Raw genomic sequence first — 26746 nt, 5'->3', positions numbered from 1 at the left:
AAGATAAATGAAATTAGGGCATTTTAAAACATTGAAACATTGCATATTATGTAATTTGGAAGATAAAACCTATATATTAGTAACAATATTTGTTTGAAAACATAATAAATATTTTGAAAATAATCAGTGGGAAAATTCTCCTTTTGAATGGTTTTGAGGACAAGAGAAAGAACATATCAGAGAAGCTTTTTAAAAATCTGTTTTCTTCTCATGTTCTCAAGGTAGAATGGCCAGAAATGTTTCTTTTAAAAAGTACAAGGAGGCTTCATTTTGGACTGATGTTATGAGAAAATTTCACTATTCAACCGGTAAACTATATACAGAAAACCAAGGCACTAAGAAAATGTAGCTCTAACTTCCAAGAAATGGAAAAGCAAATACATCAGTTGAACATGTCACACTTGAAAAGTATTAAATCATCATTCACATGAATGAAATATCTTGCATATATTTGAAATACATATACTGTGGCCGTTAATCTAGAGACAAATGCCAAGATAACTTTTTCAGTAGCCATGTGGCCTTGAACTGGTTATTTAATCTTCCTCCCTCATTCATCCATAGCATGGAGATGGTAAGAATGTCCATATCATGAGGACAAATTTTAAGAGGTAATGATAATAAAATAAGTAAAAACACTTAGAAGCCATACTTATCACAAAGTAAGCATTAAAGAGATGCTAGTTATAGTTTTATGTAAATATATACAAGTAGGTAAAGAGACATTTTAAGCTTGTTAAGATACCTTAGTTTGCTTTTGAATTTCACAAGAAAAATGCAAGACTTTGGGAGTACAGCAATCAGAAGATCACGGCTCAAAGTCAGACTGGGCAGGAAAAGTCCAGGAGACTCTTTATTTCCAATTAATCATCAGAAAACCTGAAGTGGTACTGTGGCTCAAGTGGTAGAGCTCTAGCCTTGAGCTGAAGAGGTGAGAGACAGTGCCCAGGCCCAGAGTTCAAGCCCCATGACAGACCAAAAAAAAAAAAAAGGAAAGAAAAAGAAGAAGAAAAAGAGCTCAAGGAGATCTTTTTCATCTCCACACTGAGGACTGATTCTAAGATCTCACTAAAGATACAAGGAAGCAGTACTCCCACATGCGGGACCTTTTGTAAGCCTGGGTTTAACCAGAGTTGAATTGTAAACCTAGTTCTTTGTAGATGGATGCTTTATCTACTAGTTTGGGTTTGCATATGGCAATTTTCTTACCATTTTTTTCAGAGTAGATGAGTTTAACAGTTAGCAAGCATATGTTTATCTATGTATCTAAGTATGTACATACATAGAATATATGTATGTGTCTCTACCTTTCTATCATATCACAAAATTCAACACTTTGTTTACCTATGACTAGCCCTGGGAAAAAATGAACTCCTGGCATATATCTTTAATCATCAGTACCTCCTATTCCCAGTTTGGTATTCTTAACCTAATGGCTATTAATTAAGGTAATTTATGGCAGTGTGTGTTTACATTTTTCATTTTGAAATGATTCTGTTCCAGGTGGAAAAACTTCTATTGTATTGTTAGGTCTAAAATGATGGTAGATATGCAGATGACTTTCAGTGTTCTCCACATCTGTGGTAAAGAATGATTTAGAAATAATTTAGTATGAGGAATTGACATGTTGCTATTGCATGTATAATGTTTCCTCCATCTTTGCCTCTGACTGCTCTGTCCCATTTCTTTCTTTTGAAGTTTTAACTTATTTTAATTTTTATTGTTATTAGAAAGGTGTTGTACAGAGGGATTACAGTTACATAAGTCAGGTAATAAGCACATTTCGTATAGGACAATGTCACCCATGCTCTCAGTCTCCCCATTTTTTACTTCTGTCCCCACCCACAAAGTGTATATTCATTTTGAACATAGTCTCTAGTGAGTACCAGAGCTGCATTTGTTTACCCTTTGCCTGCCCCAGTTCTTTCATCTAAACATCTGACTCTCCAATGAAGATCAGTAGGAGGAAAATCTTGCAAGCCAGAAATAATTTTGGTAGATAGATAGGTACAAAAAAGTGTTCTTGAGGCAGACAGGGAAATTGTTATTAAACAGGAATAAAAGGAAACAGCTTTGAAAGCATGGTGAAATAATGGAAGGGATGGCATTGATCAATATACATTGTACCTACAAACTCACATGTTGAACTGAAACCCCTTTGTTCAACTACTTGAAGATAGAAAAAATAGAAAAAAAGAAAGCACAGTGGATAGAATAAAATAGTTAAAACTAGCTGGGCATTGAGAATTACTTTTATTAATAGCCTGTAGCCTACATTGGGATAAATTTCTCATTGTTAGCACCTGCTTATTAGTGCTTTGCTGCCAACTAGTGATTACAGTGGGAGAACCCTATTCAAAGAGGATAGATTAGACAATGTCAATGATGACAAAGCAAGCAGGGAGTTTCTCAGCACACAAAATGATAGAAATTGTCATTGATTTTGAAAACTAAGCATACAAAAATCTTCACAATGTTATTGTATAAATTCTAAGAAAATAGTATGGTTTTCATATTCTGTAACAGAATAATATGCCTCAATAGGAAGAATTCTGACTTAGCTTTCAGTAATATCCATGTGATTACTTCCACTTAAAGATGAATGAGATGTTATTGTCACACATTTGTTTTTCTTTCTTTAGAATTATAACCTGTGCTATGAGCATGAAGCGCTATGTGGAAGCTAACATTTCTCAGAAGTCCCATACAACTATCAAGTACTTCATGAAAATGTGGAGCAGTGTTAGTGATACACTCATCTTCCTCTTCCTTGGCGTTTCTACCATTGGCAACAGTCATGAATGGAATTGGCCCTACATTTGTTTCACTGTCATTTTCTGTCTGATATGGAGAGCACTAGGTATGGCATTTGCTGTTGTTGTATACATAAAACTATGCTAACTTAATATGGGTTTGTATTAGAATCCAGAAATTTAAAATTCCAATATGCCATACTTTGTATATCTCAGTTATGTAGGGAATTATTTAAGATCAAGATTTAGAGAAGTTCTGGAAATAAGACTTGAAATCAAATCACACTGGCATTCCTTAGCATTTTGGCTTGGGCAAAGTTATATAATCATGTTAGGTCTTTGCTTCCTCAATGGTAAGATGGGAGTGGAGATGATCTTGGTGACATCTCCCAGATATAGTGAGAATTTCATGAGGTAATCCAGTCAAGGAGCTCATTAAAGAGCCTGGCTTAATGTAAGTCCTCAGTAAATGTTTTTACTGTTATCATAACCACTGCTCAAATTTCTGCTACTTCATTCTGCTACAAATACTGTTATAATATAAATGAATATGACATTCAAATTCTCCTAGAGTTACAAAGAATTTCTCCCCAACACTACTGCATATTGTAAGATGAGATCTGAGCAGAACTTGTAATTCTTTTTTTTTTTAATTTTAATTTTAATTTTTTGTGAACACACTGTACAGAGGGGTTACAATTACATGGGCAGGTTAATGCGTACATTTCTTATCAAGCATTGCAGCCTCCTCCTTTGTTTACCCTTCACATCCCTTCCCAGCCTCCCCACCACCCCCCCAATCCTCCCCGCCTCCCCCCCCCCGCCCCGTCCAAAATTGTAAAGCTCCAGAACTTGTAATTCTTATAAAGGTTTTTACCCCCAATTTCATCCTAGCTTACAAAAGAGTAAAATTTACCACTGCCTTTGGCGATTTTTCCAACTTCCTGTCTTAACACATGTAGTTATTCCATAATAATATCTACATTGGTGCTATTGAAAGACTAACTGTATCTTGGAGAATGCCGGCTCCTGCAGGAGTATGTATACCATCTGTGTCTTTTCTTCACACCCTGGAAGAGGTTGAGTGGCATCTGGTATCCCCATGACACACCTGCTATTTCACTATTCTGTCTGCAGCTAAACTCTTCCCAGTCCAACCATGACATTAAAAAATTCCATTCGAGTTCCGGGAAGATGGCGGAGGAGAAGCTGGAATCTGAACAAGCTCTCGCATAGAAAGTAGTTTTAGAATTCCAGTGAACAGTCCTAAGCCAGAGAATCACACCAAGTGTGCCATCACAGGACAGAGAGTTAGACAAGAGAGGGGAAGCCAAGGAAACGCATCAGCTGCCGCTCCTGCGGCGGGGTCGCGGCGGCGACCACCGCCGCGGAGTCATACCTGAGACACAGAGAGTCGGGGACGAAGGAGCCAGACGCAGCCGACGAGCGGATTCTACTCAACACCAACAAGAACCAACAAGGAGCGAACATCTTCATCCTGCTGTTTGCAGACCAGAGACGACCCAGGATCCAAGACTCGGCATGAGTACAAACCCAACATCCTCACTCCTCAGGGAGCAGAGGAGGGAAGGCCACCCCTCCCCCCCAGCACCGGTGATCTCCATCTTGGATACCGACAAAGCTCGGAGGAGCTGCTAGCTCCAGCTCAGGCCTTGGAATAAAATGAGTCATTTAGCAGGTCACAAGAACTTAACGGTGAAGTGACCTGCCAGACTCAGCTCCATCCAGGGAAAAGTCACCCAGCTCAGGCGCCAGCCATTGGAGTGCCTTGCCTCACTGGGTAACCAGAGCCAGAGGCTGCCCCTCCCTCTAGCAGCCACCACAATCAATTGAAAAACAGAAACCCTGAGAATGGCTCCAGGCTGGGCGCTGTGAGCTTTATCACAAAATAGCCCCAGGGAAAAGCTACTGTTTGTTGAAAGGCCTCAACTCTACCCAGAACCTAGCCTCATCACCACATCCCCCTCTTTTGTGACTCTCAAAGCAGACCACCCTCCCAGAAAACTAACCTGGGAGGGGGATCTCAAAATCTTGGGTAAAGCAGAGCATTTTTCTGCCTCTTCCAACCAACCGACTTAAGAAACCAATCAAGCCACAGGACCTCAAGCTGACCAGAGACTCCAACAAGAGACTGGTTGCAGACAAAAGGGAGATACAGTATTCTTCCCACTCCTCCCCCCCCCCAAAAAAAATCAAAAGACTTTTTTTTCTTTTTTTTCTTTTTTTTTTCTTCTTCTTCTTCTTCTTTTCTTTTTTTTGCTTGTTTTTTGTTTTTTGTTACCTTATATATATATATATATATATATATACATTTTTTTCCCTTCTAAAACTTTTATTAATCTTTAATTTTTGCCTCTTCTGAAAAAATAATTGTTTTCCAGTAACTTTTTTTTTTCTCATCTTATAATTTTTATTTTAGGAATACGTGAATGAGAGTTTTCCTTTCTTTTCTTGTCTTCTTTCTCCTTTTCTTTCTTTCTTAATTATCTTTTTGTTTTTTATCTAGCTCTACTGAACTTCTGATCTTTTCTTCTCCCTTTCCCATCCTTAAAGATTTTCACATCTCCTCTATGTCCCTCCCCTTCTCTGAACATATTCACATTCCTCTCTAAATAGACGGTCTTTTAACCTCTATAATAACATTAATTTTTACGTTTCTATTCTTTTTCTGGTCTCTCTTTATTCCCCTTTCCGTCTCTTCTTTTTCTCTCTCTCTCTACTTGCATCCTACCCAACCCATTTCCTGCACTGTGATTAGGACATAGTTAACTCTCCCTGTGCCTCCCCACACCAATCTATTCCCATTTTTTACCCACATCTCTCCCTAATCCTAATAATTTCTGGTTTTCCAAATTCTTTTCTGCGGTTCGAAGTCCTTTAACATATAGTCATTTGATGTTGAATAGATGTATCTGTTGAACTAGACTGTATCTGTAGACTATTGACTGTACAAATGCAAACTTTGGTTGATGGTTGCCTTAAGATAGTGTTCTAGCACAAAACTGGTGCAATCTTTATCTCAAATGGGCCGAGTAAGCCGGAAAAACACAAGAAAAATGGCAAATTCGGGTATCTCAATTCCCAACCTTGATAATCAGGGATCAGAACAGATAAAGAATAATCCAGAGGGGAGTTCCCAAATAGCTCTACAAACACTAATAGCAAACATGATAAATGAGAAGTTTGACAATGTACAAAGGACTCTGTATGAGCGTGATAGGGAGAGAGAGGAGGCATCCCAGAAGTTTATACAGGAATATCATAAGCGTGAGGAAGCTTCTCAAAAACTGATACAGGATTTGCGTGAACAACTTGAGAATACTCAAAGAGAAAGGGAGGAATGGCGTGAGCAGGCAGAGAACACTCAAAGAGAACTGCAGGAATCCCACAGAAGGGAGGAAACTAATCAAAGAGTAATTCACGAATTAAGAGACCAGGTAGAGAATACACAAAGATCACTAAAGGCATTCATGGAATCCATTAACAAAGAGCTGCAGGAAGTCAGGGAGACCACAAAGGGAATGCTGAATGGAACCCAACAGAAGGAATGGGAGTCCAAAGAAACCATAACCAATCAACTAAGTGATTTGAGAACAAACACTGAACACCAACTTAAGGAAGTAAAGAAATTCATACAAGACCTAAAACAGAGCTTCAACAAAGAACTTGAAGCCATCAAAGCTGACCAATTAGAAGGAAAAGAGATAAAAAACAAAGTAGAGAGTCTTGACAGCAGGTTAGACCATGCAGAAGATCCAATCTCAGGGATTGAAGACAGCCTAGATATTATAGAGAAAGAACATACAACCATCCAAGACAAGTCCAAGAAATATGATAGGTCTATCCAACACCTGGAAGACACCATCAGAAGGCCCAATCTAAGGATAATGGGTGTAGAGGAGCACCTAGAAACAGAAGTTAATGGTCTAGGAAATTTGTTTAACAGGATCCTAGCAGAAAACTTCCCAAACATACAAAAAGATAGGCCTATTCAGATACAAGAAGCTTTTAGAACCCCAAATAGACCAGACCAGAATAGGACATCCCACCGTCACATTATAATCCACACAGGATCAACCCAGACCAAGGAAAAGATCCTTAAAGCTGTCAAGGAGAAAAGGGTAATCACCGATAAAGGGAAACCAATTAGAATTACCTCAGATTTCTCAGCAGAGACAATCAAAGCAAGAAGAGCCTGGAATGACGTATGCCATGCCCTAAAAACAAACAACTATCAACCAAGAATACTGTACCCAGCTAAACTCTCCTTCATAACTGAAGGCCAAATAAAAACCTTCCATAGCAAAGAAAAATTGAAACAATACATCTCCACCAAACCAGCCCTACAAAAGATTCTTAAAAATGTCCTACACATAGAAAACCAACAAGACCACAACAAAGGCCAAGAAACTGCACCCAAACTGAGAATCCAAGAACCTTAGGAAGAACCCAGCTTTCACAGCCCCCAAGAAGGTGGATAACATGGCAGGAACTCCCAAATACCTCTCAGTCCTATCTCTTAACGTTAACGGACTGAACTCTCCAATTAAGCGACATAGACTGTCTAATTGGATTAAAAAACAAGACCCTTCTATCTGCTGCCTGCAGGAGTCACATCTTGCCCGTAAAAACAAACATATTTTCAAGGTTAAAGGCTGGAACAAAATCTACCAAGCAAACGGCCCTCATAAACAGGCGGGAGTTGCAATCCTAATATCAGATAAAATAGACTTCAAATTAAAATTCGTGAGAAGAAATAAAGAAGGTCGCTACATACTAATTAAAGGATCTCTCCTTCAGGAGGATATTACAATTCTAAATATCTATTCGCCAAACAATGGAGCACCCAAGTTTATCAAAGAAACACTACTTTCCCTCAAATCCCATATAGATCCAAAGACATTAATTGTTGGGGATTTTAACACACCACTCTCCCCACTAGATAGATCAACTCGGCAAAAACTCAACAGAGAAACCGCAGATCTAAACAGCTGCATAGATCAACTAGACTTAACAGACATTTACCGAACATTTCACCCAGCAGCATCAGAATACACGTTCTTCTCAGCAGCACATGGAACGTTTTCTAAAATAGATCACATTTTAGGCCACAAAGCAAACTTGTCTAAATTCAGAAACATTGAAGTTATACCTTGCATTCTCTCTGACCACAAGGGAATAAAATTAGAACTCAACACCAAAAGCCACCAAAGAAAGTCCGGTATCACATGGAGGCTGAACAACACACTGCTGAAACATGAGTGGGTCATGGAAGAGATTAGAAAGGAAATTCAAATGTTCATGCTATTCAACAAAAATGAACACACAAATTACCAGCTTCTCTGGGACACAGCAAAGGCAGTACTCAGAGGCAAGTTTATAGCTCTGAGCTCCTACATCAACAAATTGGAGAGATCGGAAACTAGCAATTTAATGACACATCTAAACCTCCTTGAAAAAGAGCAGCAAGATAAACCCCAATCCAGTAGACGGAAAGAAATAATCAAAATTAAATCAGAATTAAATGAATTAGAATCCAAAAAAACTATAGAAAGAATCAACAAAACAAAGAGTTGGTTCTTCGAAAAACTTAACAAAATTGACAGACCCTTAGCAAACCTTATCAGAAAAAGGAGAGAACACACCCAAATTAATAATCTCAGAGATGAGAATGGAAACATCACCACGGAAACAACCAAGATTCAGAACATTATAAGGGAATACTTCTCAAAACTTTATGCTAATAAGTTTGAGAACTTGACAGAAATCGACCTTTTCCTAGCAAATATTGACATGCCAAAACTAAACCAAGATGAGTTAAACCAGCTTAACAGGCCCATATCAAGCATTGAAATAGAAACAGCAATAAGAGACCTCCCAGCTAAGAAAAGTCCAGGACCAGATGGTTTTACAGCGGAATTTTACAAGGCCTTCAAAGCAGAGCTCACACCAATACTCCTCCAACTCTTCAATGAAATTGAAAGAGAAAGCTCACTACCCAACACATTCTATGAAGCCATCATAACCCTCATCCCAAAACCAGGCAGGGACTCATCAAAGAAAGAGAACTATAGACCCATTTCTTTGATGAACATTGATGCAAAACTTCTGAACAAAATTTTGGCCAATCGACTTCAACAATTCATCCAAAAAATCATACACCATGATCAAACAGGATTCATTTCAGGGATGCAAAGCTGGTTCAATATATGCAAATCAATTAGTATTATTCATCACATCAACAGGAGCAAGAATAAGAGCCACATGGTTATCTCAATAGATGCAGAAAAAGCATTTGAGAAGATCCAACACCCCTTTATGATGAAGTTTCTGGAAAAATTAGTAATCCATGGAACATTCCTCAATACAATAAAGGCTGTATATGACAAACCTACAGCCAGCATTATACTCAATGGTGAAAAACTAAAGCCATTTCCTCTTAACTCAGGAACAAGACAAGGATGCCCACTCTCTCCACTTCTCTTCAATCTAGTATTAGAATGCCTAGCTACAGCAATAAGACAAGATGCAGACATAAAGGGGATCCAAATAGGGAAAGAAGAAATAAAACTCTCCCTCTTTGCAGATGACATGATCTTGTATTTAAAGAATCCCATAGACTCCACTGCCAAATTACTCAAGCTGATTCAAAACTTTGGCAAAGTAGCAGGTTATAAAATTAACCCCCAAAAATCAATGGCTTTTCTGTATGCCAACAATGAGAAAAGTGTGGCTGAAATTAGGAAAGCAACTCCATTTGTAATAGCCCCACAAAAAATAAAATACCTAGGAATTAACTTAACCAAAGAAGTGAAGGACCTCTATGATGAAAACTTTAAAATCTTGAAAAAGGAAATCAACACAGAACTTAAAAAATGGCAAAACCTCCCATGGTCCTGGATTGGCAAGATTAACATCGTGAAAATGGCAATACTTCCCAAGGCTATCTACAAATTCAACGCGATACCTATCAAAATTCCACCCTCATTCTTCAAGGAAATAGAGGAGGCAATCCAAAAATTCATATGGAACAATAAAAGACCCCGAATAGCAAAAACGCTCCTCAACGGAAAGAACACTGCTGGAGGAATATCAATACTAAATTTCAAACTCTACTATAAAGCCATAGTAATCAAAACAGCTTGGTATTGGCATAAGAACAGACCTCAGGACCAATGGAATAGAATTGAAAACCCAGAAATGAACCTACAGACCTATAACCATCTAATCTTCGATAAGGAAGCTAAAACAATAGAATGGAAGAAAGACAGCCTCTTCAGTAAATGGTGCTGGCAAAATTGGTTAACTACATGTAGAAAACTAAAGCTAGATCCTTATATATCACCCTGCACCAGAATCAACTCCAAATGGATCAAAGACCTTGAACTCAAAGCAGACACTCTGAAAACATTACAGGATGGAATAGGAGAAACCCTAGGTCTCCTTGGGTCAGGCCGAAATTTTCTGAATAGAGACCCGGAAGCACAACAAATCAAAGAAAGGTTGGACAAATGGGATTGCATAAGATTGCAGAGCTTCTGCAGGGCAAATGACATAGCTGGCAAGATCAATAGAAAGCCCACCGATTGGGAGAAGATCTTTACTAGCCATACAACGGACAAGGGTCTCATATCTAAAATATACTTGGAACTCAAAAAATTAAACCACCCAACAACAAATCCTCAAAGAAACAACTGCCCAATAAATAAGTGGGCGAAAGACTTAAAGAGAAGTTTCTCTGAAGAAGAAAGAAGGATGGCCAATAGACACATGAAGAAATGTTCAACATCCCTAGCCATAAAAGAAATGCAAATCAAAACAACATTGAGATATCACCTCACTCCAGTTAGAACAGCAAAAATCAATAACTCTAACAACAACAGATGCTGGAGGGGATGTGGACAGAAAGGAACCTTACTTCATTGTTGGTGGGAATGTAAACTTGTTCAACCACTTTGGAAAGCAGTATGGAGGTTCCTCAAAAGACTTCACATAGATCTCCCCTATGATCCAGCAATCCCACTTTTGGGCATTTACCCAAATGTTTACAAACAAGACCACACTGAAGCTACCAGCACAACTATGTTTATTGCAGCATTATTTACCATAGCTAAGACATGGAACCAACCCAGATGCCCCTCAGTAGATGAATGGATCAAGAAAATGTGGTATATATACACAATGGAATTCTATGCCTCCGTCAGAAAAAATGACATTTCCCCATTTGTTAGGAAATGGAAAGATTTGGAAAAAATTATATTAAGTGAAGTAAGCCAGGCCCAAAGAAGCATAGGTCCCATGGTTTCCCTTATTTGCAATATCTAGTATAGGTATGAGTCAAGCGGAAAAGGTCAGATAATGTGATGTTAGGAAAATGAACCCTTAAATATGTATTTTAATGTTTTCGTTTCTTTCATGCATGTGTTTCTAACGCATTTATAAGATTATTTCTTTGTTGCTTTGTATGTCCCTCCCCCACAGTGTAACCCCCGCTTTCACTATATTTGATGTCAGTATAACATGTGGAGGAGATGGGGACAAACAAGTCGTTTAAGGATTCAGGTGGACCTGTTGCAACAATGAGAAGTACAAAATGTCATGTCAAAACCAGCTTTACAATGTCGGTGTGGGGGGGGGGAGGGGGGTATAATTGGGTGGGGGGAGGGGGGTAAAATTGGGTGGGGGGAGGCGGGGAAGGGAAGTGAAGGGTAAACAAAGGAGGAGGCTGCAATGCTTGGTAAGAAATGTGTGCATTATCCTGCCTATGTAATTGTAGCCCCTCTGTACAGTATGTTCTCAAATAAAATAAAATACAATTAAAAAAATTCCATTCACATTGAAGGGAAATCAACTCTCTTCTCCCACCCTCTCTCTCATAGCTGCATCCAGAAAGCATCACATATCCATTGCCAGGTAAAATGAGGTGTCTCTTTATTCTTCCTCTATTTTATAGTATGCCTAGGAATTGAGCTGATAGTTTATTATCTTTCCTTGACATTTATATTGTACCCCCACAAATGAGGTATATCATTGTACATTTTTCAATAGAAGCTGTGAAATTTATTTTCACAACAGTGAGAGGCACATTATGGAAAATGCTTAAGGCTTTAACAATGAATAGTTAGGCTAGACTATACTTTATTATCCATTAAACAGTGTTTAGGTTATTCTTTACCAGTGACACCATCAACTGAATGCCATATAAGTTTATAGAAGGCCATGTCTAGCTATTCTGAGCTTACAGAAAAAAAAAACTCACTTAGCTTGTAATATTTTGTTTTTAATTTAAATATTTTAAAAACAAAGTTGAATACAAAATCTCCTTTGTGTTCCTATGCTACCAAAAATACTGACAGATAAGAAAAAATACCAAGGATAATTGAGGATATTTTCTACAAGGTGTTAACATCTACCAAGAACAAACACTAAGTGTTGGCACTTTTAATGGGCATATATATATATATATATATATATATATAATTTTCTGTGAAAAATCTGGAGATGAAACAGATTGTTTCCAACAGTGTCTTATTTCTCTCTCTCTCTCTCTCTCTCTCTCTCTCTCTCTCTCTCTCTCTCTCTCTCTCTCTCTCTCTCTCTCTCTCTCTCTCTCTCTCTCTCTCTCTCTCTCTCTTTCTCTCTGCCTGTAGTAGAAAAGTAAAAATCCCTATAATAATAGTCTGGGATGATTAAGTTATGGTATTATTTTCTCTTTGGATGTTAACCATATTGTCTTTTTATTTTTGTCTGTCTTAGGGCCTGAACTCAGGGCCCTGAGCACTATCAATAAGATCTTTTGCTCAAGATTGGCACTCTAACACTTTGAGCCAGAGGTCCATTTCCATTTTTCTTGTGGTTATTTGGAGATAAGAGTCTCATGTACTTTCCTGCCTGGGCTGGCTTTGAACTATGATTCTCAGATCTCAGTCTCTTGAGTAGCTAGGCATGAACCATCAGTGCCTGGATAAATCAGTTTTGTTTGCAAACTATTAAATGTTTTCATTAGTTGATACTTTAGAACATTTTCACTGTTTTTGCTATAGGGATCTACATAAGGTCAGTTTTAAAAACAGTAAAAAGTCTAGATTTTGTCAACTAGTATCTGATTAGCAAAAGCAGTTTGAGTTATTCTGATGAAACTTGACTGGAAGCTTGCTAGATATGACATCTATTGAGGCAAAATTGTAATTTATCCCCAAATGAATACATTATCAGCAATTTTTTTCTTCTGGCGATTTCAATATAGCAAAAGAATGAATAAGAATATAACACATGTTTAAGCATTTATTGGAACATTTTAAATGTTCAACAACAGAGGAGTCATTAAGACAAATCACTAGTAAATAGCAATATAGCTATAATCATATGTGCATTTAGATGGTTTTATTATAAAGTATTAGCAATAATTTTCTTTGGATGGACAGAAATACAGATGTTGTGACCTGTTTCATATTTGTGTTCTTGAAGAACTTTTGCTTTTTAAAACAGGGAATTAAACTAAAGAACTAAATAGAAATAAAAAGAAACAGTTTTAGAAAGAATTTAAACATGTCAGCTTTTGAGAAAATTTAGCTTTTATTTGGGTTTTAACATCTTTAAATGGAATTAAAATGTTTTAAAAATAGATAAAATTATGTAATCATGATCTTGCCCATGTGATTGTAACCCCTCTGTACAGTATTTTCACAATAAAAAGAAGAAAAAATAGATAAAATTGACAGAGGTGGAGAAAGATCCTTCATTCATTTCTTATGAGTCAAAATTATCTGTTGGATAAAGTATTTTGGTTCAAATTTAAGGTAAGATATCCCAGTCTAAGTCCTCCTACGAAGTGAATGTGAATTATTTTTCTGGTCTTCAAGTAAATCACTAGATATACCTATATAATAACATGTTAAAATGCACCATGGTTTCCCTTATTTGTAATATCTAGTATATGTATGAGTCAAGCGGAAAAGGTCAGATAATGTGATGTCAGGAAAATGAACCCTTAGATATGTATTTTAATGTTTTTTTTCATGCATGTGTTTCTAACGCATTTATAAGATTATCTCTTTGTTGCTTTGTATGTCCCTCTCCCACAGTATAACCCCTGCTTTCACTATATTTGATGTCAGTATAACTTGTGGAGGAGATGGGAAAAACCAGTTGTTTAAGGATACAGGTGGACCTGTTGCAACAATGAGAAGTACAAGTTGTCATGTCCAAAACGAGCTTTACAACGTCGGTGCGGGGGGGGGGGGGGGGAAGGGGGGGAAGGAGAAGGATTGGGATTGGGGGGAAGGGGGGAGGCTGGGAAGAGATGTGAAGGGTAAACAAAAGAGGAGGCTGCAATGCTTGGTAAGAAATGTACGCATTATCCTGCCCATGTAATTGTAACTCCTCTGTACAGTATGTTCACAAATAAAATAAAATTAAATTAAAAAAAAATGCACTGAACATTGAAGAATTGAAAAAAAAATAGCCTGTAACTTGAACAGTATATAATTCACCACTAGAGGGCAATACCCATGTCACAAAGATTTAAGTAGTGCCTTTCAAACTGTGTGGGTATATATATAACCCACTGTATCTATGGTCAAAAGCTAGATTTTAAGACTGTAGTCAGATGTGAGTATTAAGGAACAAGATGACAGTTTCAGAACCCTAGACTCTAGGGTGTTGGAGGAAAGAAACTTTTCTTTAAATCTCTGGAAATCTTGCAAAGTTCACATTCTCTAGCTTTAGTTCACTAGTTTTCATTAGTTCAATAGCATTTATAAGACTGAAGACAAGAGTTCCTCTTTTTTCCAGTGGCAATTACCTTTTGAAGAATAATCTCAGAGAATCTACATGTCTAATCTTGATTTATTCTAGAAAACTAAGAATCTTCAAAATTAAAAAAAAATGAAAACACATTAGAAAAGTACAATTATTCAAAGTAATCTCCCTGAAAACAACTTTATGAAGTTTTCTATTTTTAATTAGTTTAGGCTTTAAAAATCATTCTTCATAAATCCTTACAATTTCAATGTAGTTTAGTTCTAAGTTATTATAACATATTATAACCCTTTCATAATGTTTTCCTTTATGTGGACTAATTATCTCCCCTCTTCTTTTTACTGGAACTTTTTAGGAGTTCTCGTGCTCACTTTCTTCGTGAACAAATACCATGTGAATACAGTCACCAGAAAAGACCAGTTCATTATAGCTTATGGGGGACTGAGAGGAGCAATCTGCTTTTCACTTGTTTTCCTACTCCCTGAGTTTTGCAGAAAGAAGCTCTTCATTGCTGCAACTACAGTTGTTATTTTTTTTACTGTTTTTGTGCAGGTAAACAAACCACTGAAACAGTGTAATTTGATCTCTCCAATGGACTGTTTTTCTTCCCTTTATCAAGTTGTATTATCATTCAATGAACATATATTAATTGTACAGAAAGAGGGTTTCATGGTGACATCATATATATATACATGTATGCATATACACATTCACATATACACATACATATGTATATACATATATGACACAAATACACACAATACATATATAACATATATTTATATATGTATGTATACATATATGTACATAACATACATATATGTGCATATATATATATAACTGTATCGTATCTGTCCTCTATTACCTCTCATATCTACCCTCTACTATTACCCCCTTCTCCTGGGCCATTCTTCTTTCCCTATAGTGCCTCCTTTTATTATCATGTCTTCTTTCAAAATGTCTATATTCTTCACATGAAAGAAGGCCTGTTATATTTTTACTGCTTTTTGTCAAAGTCAACCTGAACTGTGACTCTCTTATTTGTGCTTTCCTTTGTCACTGGCGTGACAGATAGGCCCTATCACACCAACCATTGGTTGAGATGAAGTCTTGTGAACTTTTATTCCTGGACTTGCCTCAAAGGAAATTCCATGCTCTCTTCTTCCAAATAGCTAGGATTATAGACTTGTGCCACTAGAATGGGTCCCTTGATTTTTAAATATGATTTTTGGGAGTGATTGCTCTGGCTAGCACTTCTAGTACTGTATTCAATAAAAGTGATGAATGGCCATCTTTGTCTTAATCAGGATCTTAGAAAAACTTTGACTTGCCTTGTTCAGCAATGGTATTTAGTAAATAGTCGTTAAAACAATATTGAATTTTACCAATTTCCTTCTTGGTGAGATGATAATATGGTTTTTGTCTATTATCTTGTTGGTGTAGTATACTGTATATATTGATTTGTATATATTGAGTTTCAATTTAATTGGAACAATGAATCTTACCTGACCACAGTGCAGTTGGATTTGGTATGCCTGAATTTTGTTGAAGAATTTTACAACTATTTTCATTTTTATGTGGCCATATAGAATGTATTCAGAAGGTCTTCTTATTTTTATTAATTCAGTCTCACTACTTGTTATTGTTCTGGTCAGGATTTCTATTTGTTCATGATTCAGACTTTTTTTTTTTTTTTTTTTTTTTTTTGTGGGTTGTGGGGCTTGAACTCTGGGCCTGGGTGGTGTCCCTGAGCCCTTTAGCTCAAGGCGAATGCTCTACCACTTGGGCCATAGCGCCACTTCCAGTTTTCTGGTGGTTAATTGGAGATAAGAGTCTCACGGACTTTCCTGCCTGGGCTGGCACTGAACCATGATCCTCAGATCTCAGCCTCCTTAGTAGCTAGGATTACAGGTGTAAGCCACAGAGTGCCTGACTCATGATTCAATCTTGATAAAACCTATGTGTCCATGAATTTATCTATTCCTTTTAGGTTATCCACTTTGTTAGCATATATTGTTCATAAAATTTTTGGATAGCTTTTTGTATTTCTGTGGTGATAATTGTTATATCTGATTTTATTTGAGTACCCTCTCTCCTTAGTCTAAGAATTTGTTAATTTTATCTTTTGAAAATAATCAGTTGTTTCTTTGATGTTTGTTTTACCTTTTTCATCTTTATTTTAGTTTTTTCCCTTTTTTTCTTCTAGTTATTATTTTTCTCTACTTAATATAAAAACATTAGTGGTATTTGAGATATGAATTTTTTTTGTTGTTGGAGTTTATTTCTATAAACTTCCTTCTTTAGTACTGCTTTTGCTGTATCTTATAGGTTGGGTATGATATGCTTTCAGTTTCACTGGGTTCAAGAAATTTCTTAATTTCTTTTGACTTCTTTGGTCCATTAATTGTTCACAGATAAGTTGTTTAATTTCTGTGTACTTGTAGGATTTCTAAAGTTTTCTTCTAGTTAGAAAAAATATTCAGTATAAGTTTAAGTTCTTTTCTTTTTGGTGGTACTAGGGGTTTGTACTCAGGGCTTTATGTTTGCTAGAATTTTAGGCACACCCTAAGCCTCTTTTCACTGATTTTCTTTGCTCCCGTAGTCACTCCTATTTCAGCACTGGATGATATTCAGGTACAGGTTTACCTGAGATTGGTTGTTGATGTGTCATCACTTTTATCTCTGAAGGATAATCCAAGCCCAAGTTTGTCTCAAATATGTTTTTGTTGTATGGTTCAGAAAGAAACCACACAGTACCTAGAAATATTAGTCTGTTTCCATAAGACTTGGGCCTTGGTTCCTAGATGCCTAAACCACAGTTACTGGCCTGTGCTCAGACACCTCACTGTTCTCCCTGCTCTCTGTCGAGTCATTACTGGTGGGCCATCCTCAGGATCCTAGACCACACCCAGTGCCATCAAACTATGTCACACCCTAAGTACACATGCCAGCAAGACCAATTTAGCACTAGGTTACATCCAAGCACTAGGTTACATCTACTCTTGTATGGGCTGCCTGTTGCTGAGGTGGTCTAATTGGCCTAGAAACACTGCAGCAGGGCAGAGGTTGTGCTTGCCTGAATAGAAATCCAAGAATATAGACCCATGTGTCTTTCCCTGGTAGTGGAGTTTTTCCAGTGGCTATGTCTACAACCAGGCCAGAAGATAAGAACTTTTAAGGTTTGCTCAGTGTCAGGTTTTGCCAGCTAAATACTAAGATCGAGAGTTCAATTTGTACTCATGGCCTAAATTTGGATAGGGATGGTGAAGGCAATCCTTTGGCTTCCTTAAACTCAGGGCCTGGGTGCTCTCCCTGAGCTCCATTTGCTCAATGCTAACCCTCTACCACTTTAAGCCACAGCACCACTTCCAGTTTTCTGGTGGTTAATTGCAGATAAGAATCTCAGTGACTTTCTTGCCCTGGCTGACTTCAAACTGAGATCTTCAGATCTTAGCCTTTGGAGTAGCTAAGATTACAGGTGTAAGCCACTGGTGCCTGGCCCTAGGATGATATTAAGCTGAGTAGTTTCTGAGTTCCATGGAAGCAAGGATGGACTTGCAGTCTCTGCAGTGCATCAAGACCCACACCACAATGGATGATGATGCAAGCCAAAGCCTGAATCCATCTCCTTGGGACACATGGCTCTGTTTGGTGCTGAAGAAGTTCTGTGAGCCCTGGACTGCTGATATCTCTGTTGCTTGAGTTTGGAGGCCATATTGTAGTATCTTATGCTAAAATGATTTGACCCTTAATCTCACTGCTGCACGGATTTGTAGTCTCGGTGATGATGTGCAGGTACACACACACACACCAGGCCCACTCAAAAAACTGAGAATGATATGGAACAAAACTTAAACCTGTCCTTCCAGGAGTACAGGTCTCCACTTGGTGCTGGGCCAGAGTAGAGACTCAGCTGTGAGCTCTGTCCTCTGTCCCAGCTCTGTGCTGAGTCTGGTTATAGTGGAGTTAGTACGATGTCAAATCTAAGGCCTCAACTTAATTCCTTCTCTCTTCTCAAAGTAGATGTCTCTTCCTGTTGTGCTGCATTGCTTACAGTAGGCAGGGAGATAGTGTATGTAACTCCTTCCTTCTTGCTTTCTCTAATGCATAAGGCTTTTCTTTCTTTTTCAACTACAAGTAGGCACTATATTCTTTTTCTTTTTTGTTGGTCATGGGGCCTGAACTCTGGGCCTAGGTGCTGTCCCTCAGCTCTTCAGCTCAAGGCTAGCGCTTACCACTTGAGCCATAGAACCACTTCTGGCTTTTTCTGCTTATGTGTTGCTGGGGAAATGAACCCAGGGCCTCGTGTATGCAAGGCAGGCACTCTACCACTGAGCCACTTTCTCCAGCCCGGCACTATGTTCTTTTATCTGGATTCCTTAGTTGTAGGGTAGGTACTTTGATGTGTGTCCCTTTGAAGATAATTGATAGATTTTACTCAAACTCTGTCTTGCTCCATCTCTCCAATTTTTCATATTTATTTATTTATTCAGGTAATGTGGTTTGAACCCAGGGTTTATACTTGCTAGACAGGTACTGTACCACTTGAGCCAAACCCTCAGCCATCTAAAAAAATTATTTTGTGGACAAGCTTTTGTATTTTTGCTCAGGGCCAGCCTTTTATATTCATTCTGTGTTCTGTAAGCTGCAGACATGGGCCACTCTTCCTAGCTTATTTGTGGAGATAGGGTCTTGTGTAGATTTTTTACACTGGCTCATCTGCAACCAGTATCTTCCCAATTTCCCCACTGGAATAGCTGAGATTACAGGCATGTATCACTGTATCAGGCCCCCACATTTTCTTTAAAGAAGACATTTCTCTTGAATGTCTGAAGTGATTTCTTAGATACTGAAAAATTTTAAGTGTTTAAGATTCAACATTTATATTCTTTTTTTTTTTTTTTTTCGGGTCCGGTTGTGGGGCCTGAACTCTGGGCCTGGGCGCTGTCCCTCAGCTCTTCAGCTCAAGGCTAGCATTCTACCACTTGAGCCACAGCGCCACTTCCAGGTTTTTTGTTTTTGCTTATGTGGTGCTAAGGAATCGAACCCAGGGCCTCATGCATGCAAGGCAAGCGCTCTACCACTGAGCCACCTTCCCAGCCCTCAACATTTATATTCTTATGTTTAAATTGCATTTAAAAAACCCAAAGGTAAAATTTTAATACAAGCTTAACTGACCTTTAGTTTAATGTATGTATCAGGCAGGAAAATTCTAACTAAAATTGCAAAATGCAAAGTCAGTATAAAGAATTCCAATTGCTATATCTTTAGAAACTCTTAATATCATTGAATTTATTTAGAACCTCAATATAATTTTTTTTAATTTAATTTTATTTTATTTGTGAACATACTGTACAGAGGGGTTACAATTACATGGGCAGGATAATGCGTACATTTCTTACCAAGCATTGCAGCCTCCTCCTTTGGTTTACCCTTCACATCCCTTCCTAGCCTCCCCCCTCCCCCCCCAATCCCAATCCTTCTCTTTCCCCCCCTTCCCCCCCCCCCCCCGCCCCCGCACCGACGTTGTAAAGCTCGTTTTGGACATGACAACTTGTACTTCTCATTGTTGCAACAGGTCCACCTGTATCCTTAAACAACTGGTTTTTCGATCTCCTCCACAAGTTATACTGACATCAAATATAATGAAAGCAGGGGTTATACTGTGGGGGAGGGACATACAAAGCAACAAAGAGATAATCTTATAAATGCGTTAGAACCTCAATATAATTTTAAAATTAGAGATTTTCTCATTTTATATTTGAAATTCCCATATTACTTCAAATAATGCTCTTATACATTTTTAAACACTAATCAGAGTTTTAGTGGTAAGAATGTTAATTCCAGATTCTACTGTGGAGAATTTTTCATGTTATTGTACTGCCATCTAGTGTTGAAAATATTTACAGGTTTATGTCTGAGACAAACAGAAAAGGCCAGATAAATTGATATTAGGTGAAATGAACCCCAAGATAAGTATTCAAATGTTTTTGCTTTCATGCGATTGTTTCTAACATATTTATAAGATGATTTCTTTGTTGCTTTGCATGTCCATCCCCCACGGTATAACCCCTGCTTTCAGTGTATTTGATGTTGGTATAATTTGTGATGGGGAAGGGAAAAAACAAGTCGTTTAAATAGGGATACAGGTGGACCCTCTGCAACAATGAGATGTACAAGTTGTTATGTCGAAAAATGAACTTTACAACTTTGGCCAGGGATGGGGGGGTGGGTGGGGAATGGGGGTGGGGGGGAGATGGGAAGGGGAAACAAAGGAGGAGGCAACAATGCTTGATAAGAAATGTACTCATTACCCTGCTCATGTGATTGTAACCCCTCTGTATAGTATTTTCACACACACACACACACACACACACACACACACACACACACACACACACACACACACACACACACACACACACCTTATTTAACAAAAAGAAAAAAGAAAATTTTGGCCTGTGCCAAGGAGCCCTAGAGTTTCTTCCATTCTTTCCTGTAATGTTTTCAGGGTGTCTGGTTTGACTTTGAGATCTTTGATCCATTTGGAGTTGATTCTGGTGCAGGTAAGAATCTAGCTTTAGTTTTCTACAGGTGATTAACCAATTTTGCCAGCACCATTTACTGAAGAGGCTGTCTTTCCTCCATTCTACTTTTTTTTTTTTTTTTAGCTCCCTTATCGAAGATTAGCTGGCTATAGGTCTGTGGGTTCATTTATGTATCTTAAATTCTATTCCATTGATCCTTAGGTCTGTTCTTGTGCTATAACAAGCTGTTTTGATTACTATGGATATATAATAGAGTCTGAAGTTTGGTATTGTTATTCCTCCAGCACTGTTCTTTCTGCTAATGATTGTTTTTGCTATTCAGAGTATTTTATTGTTGCATATGAAATTTTGGATTGCTTCTTCTATTTCATTGAAGAATGAGATTGGGATACTGATAGGTATTACAATGAATTTGTAGATTACCTTTAGAAGTATTCCCATTTTCCCAATGTTAATCCTCCCAATCCAAGAGCATGGGAGGTTTCTCCACTTCTTTAGTTCTGCTTAAATTTCCTTTTTCAGGATTTTAAAATTTACATCATAGAGGCCCTTCACTTCTTTAGTTAACTCCTAGGTATTTTATTTTTTGTGGGGCTGTTACAAAGGTGTTGCTTTCTCTAATTTCAGCCATGCTCTTCACATTGTTGGCATATGAGAAAGCTATTGATTTTTGAAGGTTAATTTTATACCAGAAACTTTTCCAAAGTTTTCAATCAGGTTGAGTAATTTGGGAGTGGAGTCTGTGCTATTCTTTAAATATAAGATCATGTAATCTGCAAAGAGGAAGAGTTTTATTTCAGCTTTCCCTATTTGGATCCCCTTTATGTTTGCATCTCGTCTTGTTGCTCTAGCTAGACATTCTAATACTAAATTGAAGAGAAGTGGAGAGAGTGGACATCCTTGTCTCATTCCTGAATTTAGCTTAAATGGCTTTAGCTTTTCACCATTAAGTATAATGCTGGCTGTTGGTTTGTCATACACAGCCATTATTATATTGAGGAATGTTTCATGAATTCTTAGTTTTTCCAGAGCTTTTATCATAGAGCGGTGTTGAATCTTGTTGAATGCTTTTTCTGCATCTATTGAGATAACCATGTGATTCTTATCCTTGCTCTTGTTGATGTGATGAATTATATTCGTTGATTTGTATATATTGAACCAGTTTTGCATCCCTGAAATGAATCCCGTTTGATCGTGGTGTATGCTTGTTTTTTTTTTTTTTTTTTTTTTGGGTCTGGTCGTGGGGCCTGAACTCTGGGCCTGGGCACTGTCCCTCAGCTCTTCAGCTCAAGGCTAGTGCTCTACCACTTGTGCCACAGTGCCACTACCAGCTTTTTTCTTATGTGGTGCTGAGGAATCGAACCCAGGGCCTTGAGCATGCAAGGCAAGTGCTCTACCACTGAGCCACCTTCCCAGCCCTGTATGATTGTTTTGATGAGTTGTTGAAGTCGATTGGCCAAAATTTTGTTGAGGATTTTTAGATTGATGTTTATCAATGAAATGGGTCTATAGTTCTCTTTCTTTGTTAAGTCCCTGCTGGTTTTGGGATGAGTGTTATGATAGCTTCATAGAAGGAATTTGGTAGTGAACTTTGACTTTCAATTTCATTGAAGAGTTGGAGGAGTATTGGTGTGAGTTCTGCTTTGAAGGCCTTGTAGAATTCATCTGTAAATCCATCTGCTCCTGGGCTTTTCTTGGGTGGGAGGTCTTTAACTGCTGTTTCTATTTTGATCCTTGATATGGGCTTGTTAAGTTGGTTGAACTCATCTTGATTTAGTTTTGGCATGTCAATATTTGCTAGGAAATTTTCCATTTCTTCCAGATTCTCAAACTTATTAGAATAAAGATTTGAGAAGTATTCCCTTATAATGTTCTGAATCTTGGTTTTTTTCTGTGATGTTACCATTCTCATCTCTGTGTTTGTTTACATGTGAGTGTTCTCTTCTTTTTCTGATACGATTTGCTAAGGGTCTGTCAATGTTGTTAATTTTTTTTTATTCAGGTAAGGGGTAGGTTTATTCATTGTTCCGGCTGGCACCAGACCAGCTTGGTACTCTACACGGTGGGGAAAGGCCTGGGAAAGAGAGCTGGGAGATCTGGGAAAGAGAAAGAGCTGGGAAAGAGAGAGAGCTGGGAAAGAGAAAAGAGCTAGAAAAAAGAGAAAAGAGCTAGAAAAGAGAGCATCTGGGAAAGAGGCGGGAAAGAGCAAGCTAGGAAAGAGAAGAGAGCTGGGAAAGAGAAGAGAAGGAAAGAGCTGAGAAAAAGCCAGAAAAGAGCAGAGAGAGAGCTAGAAAAGAGAAGGGAGCTGGGAAAGAGAAGAGAAGGAAAGAGCTGAGAAAGAGCTAGAAAAGAGAAGAGAGAGCATCTTGGCCTGGGCTAGGCCTTATCTAGGGTAAGGGCTGAGAAAGGTGTGGATACATCAAATTCAGATGTGACCTCAGCTGATGCAGATGTGACCTCTTCCAGGTGTCCCAGTTGCCTAGGTAACACAGGTACTGGGTGGTGACTTTGCTGCAATGAGGGTGGAGTCTTCTCGCCATCTGGGAGCAGACCTTGCATTCTAGGCTTTTAATAATCATGAAATAGGGCACAGATTCTCTCTGGCTACTTCCTCCTGACAAGGGCGTCGACAATAGGGGTAAAAGGCTGGAATTTGGTCCCCTCCCAGAGAAGGCAGTGAGCAGCAGTGTCCCTTGGGGGCGTGAGTCCTTAGATGAAGTCTGGAGAAGTCTCATGAGGCATTGAGGGGCTGAAAAATACTAGAGAGCAAATAAATGGCAAGAGGAAGAACTTGGGGCTGAAGATGTTTGTAGAAATGTCCCTAGCTACTTCTGACATCTGGCGACTAGGTAGAGGAGAAGTCAGGTAACAAAGAGAAGAATATAAATTCTTGTCCAGTTAATAGGTAGACAGGTATGGACACTAGATGGGCAGGCTTCTTACTTCCACTGACCTCCCAGCTCTGGTTAATTTTGAAAGGGCAGGCACAAAGTAGCTGATGTGACATCATCTCCTCTTACTCCTCTCCATGTTCCCTTGTTCCCCATACTGGCTGAGTCTAGGCGCTCGTTGCTGGAATGGCTTGTCCCAGTTGGTATTCAAGGAGGTTTGAACTCAAGGCCTGGGCACTGTCCCTGAACACTTCTGCTCAAGGCTAGCACTGAACCACTTTGAGTTATAGTACCACTTGCAGAGTTTGGCTGGTTAGAGATAAAAGTTTTGAGCCATGCTTACAGCCTGGCTCTTTGCAGGTTAGCTGGGAGATGAAGTCTTAGGGATTTTTCAGCCCGGGCTGGCTTTGAACTGTAATTTTTGCCACAAAAGCCCTTTATTATTTCCAATTAAAACAACAAGGAGATCAAATAGAATAAGTAGAGCTTACCTGTTTCTTATCAAGAATTGACCAACAAATATTCTGGAATGACAAAAGTTCTTAGATGTGAGAATCTTAGCATAAATATGCCCAATATTTTAGAGTCACATAGTCAGTACCAGAATACACAACACAAAACAAAAAAAGACAAAACTTAAAACCTAAAATTTCAACAACGTTTAGACATCTTTGCTAACAAAGCACATCAGATGGTTGGGCCTCAGTTACCAGGGCCTGTGAAAAGAGAAACTTGTTAGCAAGGCACCTTAGAATAGCTGGATGGAGTAGTAAGCTTGGTGGAAGGTTAAGGGCCAGATGGGGCCAATCCCTTAACCCACCATGTGGCCAACATGGCGAACTCAAGATGGTGAATTTCTGAAAAAAAAATGCAAAGAAACTCTGAACAAATAGATCAAGCCTACATTGGCTAGCCTTTGAGAGGGAACCTAGAGGGGGGTCCCTGGGCACAAGCCAAAATGCAGAAAAGAGAAAGGGAGAGATAGGGAAAGTTGGACATGACTGGCAGAGAGAGAGAGCAAAGAGAGCTTGAAAGTAAACAGACTTCTGACCATTTACCATTGCAGTGGCAAAAACTATCTACATTTGAGAATGGCATAAAAATGAGGCGCTCTGGCTTTCCAGGGAGTGCAGGAGGCATTTCAAAGGGGTTTCACTTCTCGAGCATGATTTGCAGCATCCCATTAAATGTGTAGTGAGTCAGTCTGGTGAGTGAAGGACTGCTGACCAGGCAGAAGTGGCGTCCCGACTTCCCCCAGACTCCTCTATAGAGAAATGGCCAAGCCCCCAAAGCCAAGCATCCTCGGCTTCAGAGGTGAATGTTGTTAATTTTTTGAAGAACTAACTCTTTGTTTGTTGATTTTTTCTATTTCTTTATTCTAATTCATTTAATTCGGATTTAATTTTAGTTACTTCTTTCCATCTACTGGATTGGGCTTTAGCTTGTTTTTCAAGGAGCTTCATGTGCCTTGTTAAAATTTTGGTTTCAGATATCTCCAAGTTGTTGATGTAGGAACTCAGAACTGTAAACTTGCCTCTGACTACTGCCTTTGCTGTGTCCCAGAGGAGCTGGTGATTTGTGTGCTCATTTTTGTTAAATATCATGAGCATTTTAATTTCTTTTCTAATCTCTTCTATGACCCACTGGTGGTCCAACAGTGTGTAGTTCAGCCTCCATGTGTTACAGGATTTTGTTTGGTGGTTTTTGGTGTTGAATTCTAATGTTATTTTCTTGTAGTCTGAGAGAATGTAAGGCACAATTTCAATGTTTCTGAATTTGGAAAAACTTGCTTTGTGAACTACAATATGCCTACTTTGGAGAATGTTCCATGTGCTGCTGAGAAGAATGTGTATTCCGATGCTGCTGAGTGAAATATTCGGTAGATGTCTGTTATGTCAAGTTGATCTATGCAGTTGTTTAGGTCTGAGTTTTCTCTGTTGAGTTTTTGCTGGGTTGTCCTATCTAGTGGGGATAGTGGTGTGTTGGTGGTGTGTTAAAGACCCCAACAATTAATGTCTTTGGATCTATGTGAGATTTGAGGGGAAGTAGTTTTTTTGATAAATTTGGGTGCTCTGTAATTTGGTGAATATATATTTAGAATTTTAATATTGTCCTGAAGGAGATATCCCTTAATTTGTATGTAATGACATTCTTTATCTCTTCTCTTTAATTTAAAGTCTGTCTCTTTAATTTGAAGTCTATTTATCTGATGTTAGGATTGCAACTCCTGCCTGTTCATGGGGGCCATTTGCTTGGTAGATTTTATTGCAGCCTTTCACTTTCAGAATATGTTTGTTTTGGGGCAAGGTGTGTCTCTCACAGGCAGCAGATAGAAGGATCTTGCTTTTTGATCCAACTAGACAGTCTACGTTGCTTGATTGGAGAGTTAAGTCCATTATTTTTGAGAGTTAGCACTGAGAGGTGTTTAGTACTTCCTGCCATGTAATCCACCTTCTTGGGGGCTGTGACAACTGGGTTCTTCCTATGCTTCTTGGATTCTCTGTTTGGGGGCTGTTTCTTGGCCTTTATGGTGCTCTTGTTGGTTTTCTATGTGTAGGACATCTTTAAGTATCTTTTGTAGCTCTGGTTTGGTAGAGATATATTGTTTCAGTTTTTCTTTGCTATGGAAGGTTTTTATTTGACCTTTCATTATGAAGGAGAGTTTAGCTGGGTACAGTATTCTTGGTTAAACGTTGTTTGTCTTTTGTGCATGGCATACCTCATCCAGGTTCTTCTTGCTTAAATTGTCTCCTCTGAGACATCTGAGGTTATT

The 26746-nt window shown here is 38.4% G+C and overlaps 1 protein-coding gene across 1 annotated transcript in view; it reads left to right on the top strand.

Annotated features, from left to right (window-relative positions):
- Positions 1–26746, top strand: part of LOC138839812 (sodium/hydrogen exchanger 2-like) — a 55742-nt gene that overhangs the window by 18835 nt on the left and 10161 nt on the right. The window contains exons 4-5 of the mRNA XM_070039346.1: positions 2643–2860; positions 14890–15086. Of these exons, the coding sequence (XP_069895447.1) occupies positions 2643–2860; positions 14890–15086 (415 nt within the window). The remainder of the gene's footprint in view (positions 1–2642; positions 2861–14889; positions 15087–26746) is intronic.

The sequence above is a fragment of the Dipodomys merriami genome, unplaced genomic scaffold, assembly GCF_024711535.1.
Source record: "Dipodomys merriami isolate MVZ:Mamm:240054 unplaced genomic scaffold, mDipMer1.0.p SCAF_3, whole genome shotgun sequence".
Lineage (NCBI taxonomy): Eukaryota > Metazoa > Chordata > Mammalia > Rodentia > Heteromyidae > Dipodomys > Dipodomys merriami.
This window is presented reverse-complemented; position numbering and strand designations above follow the sequence as displayed.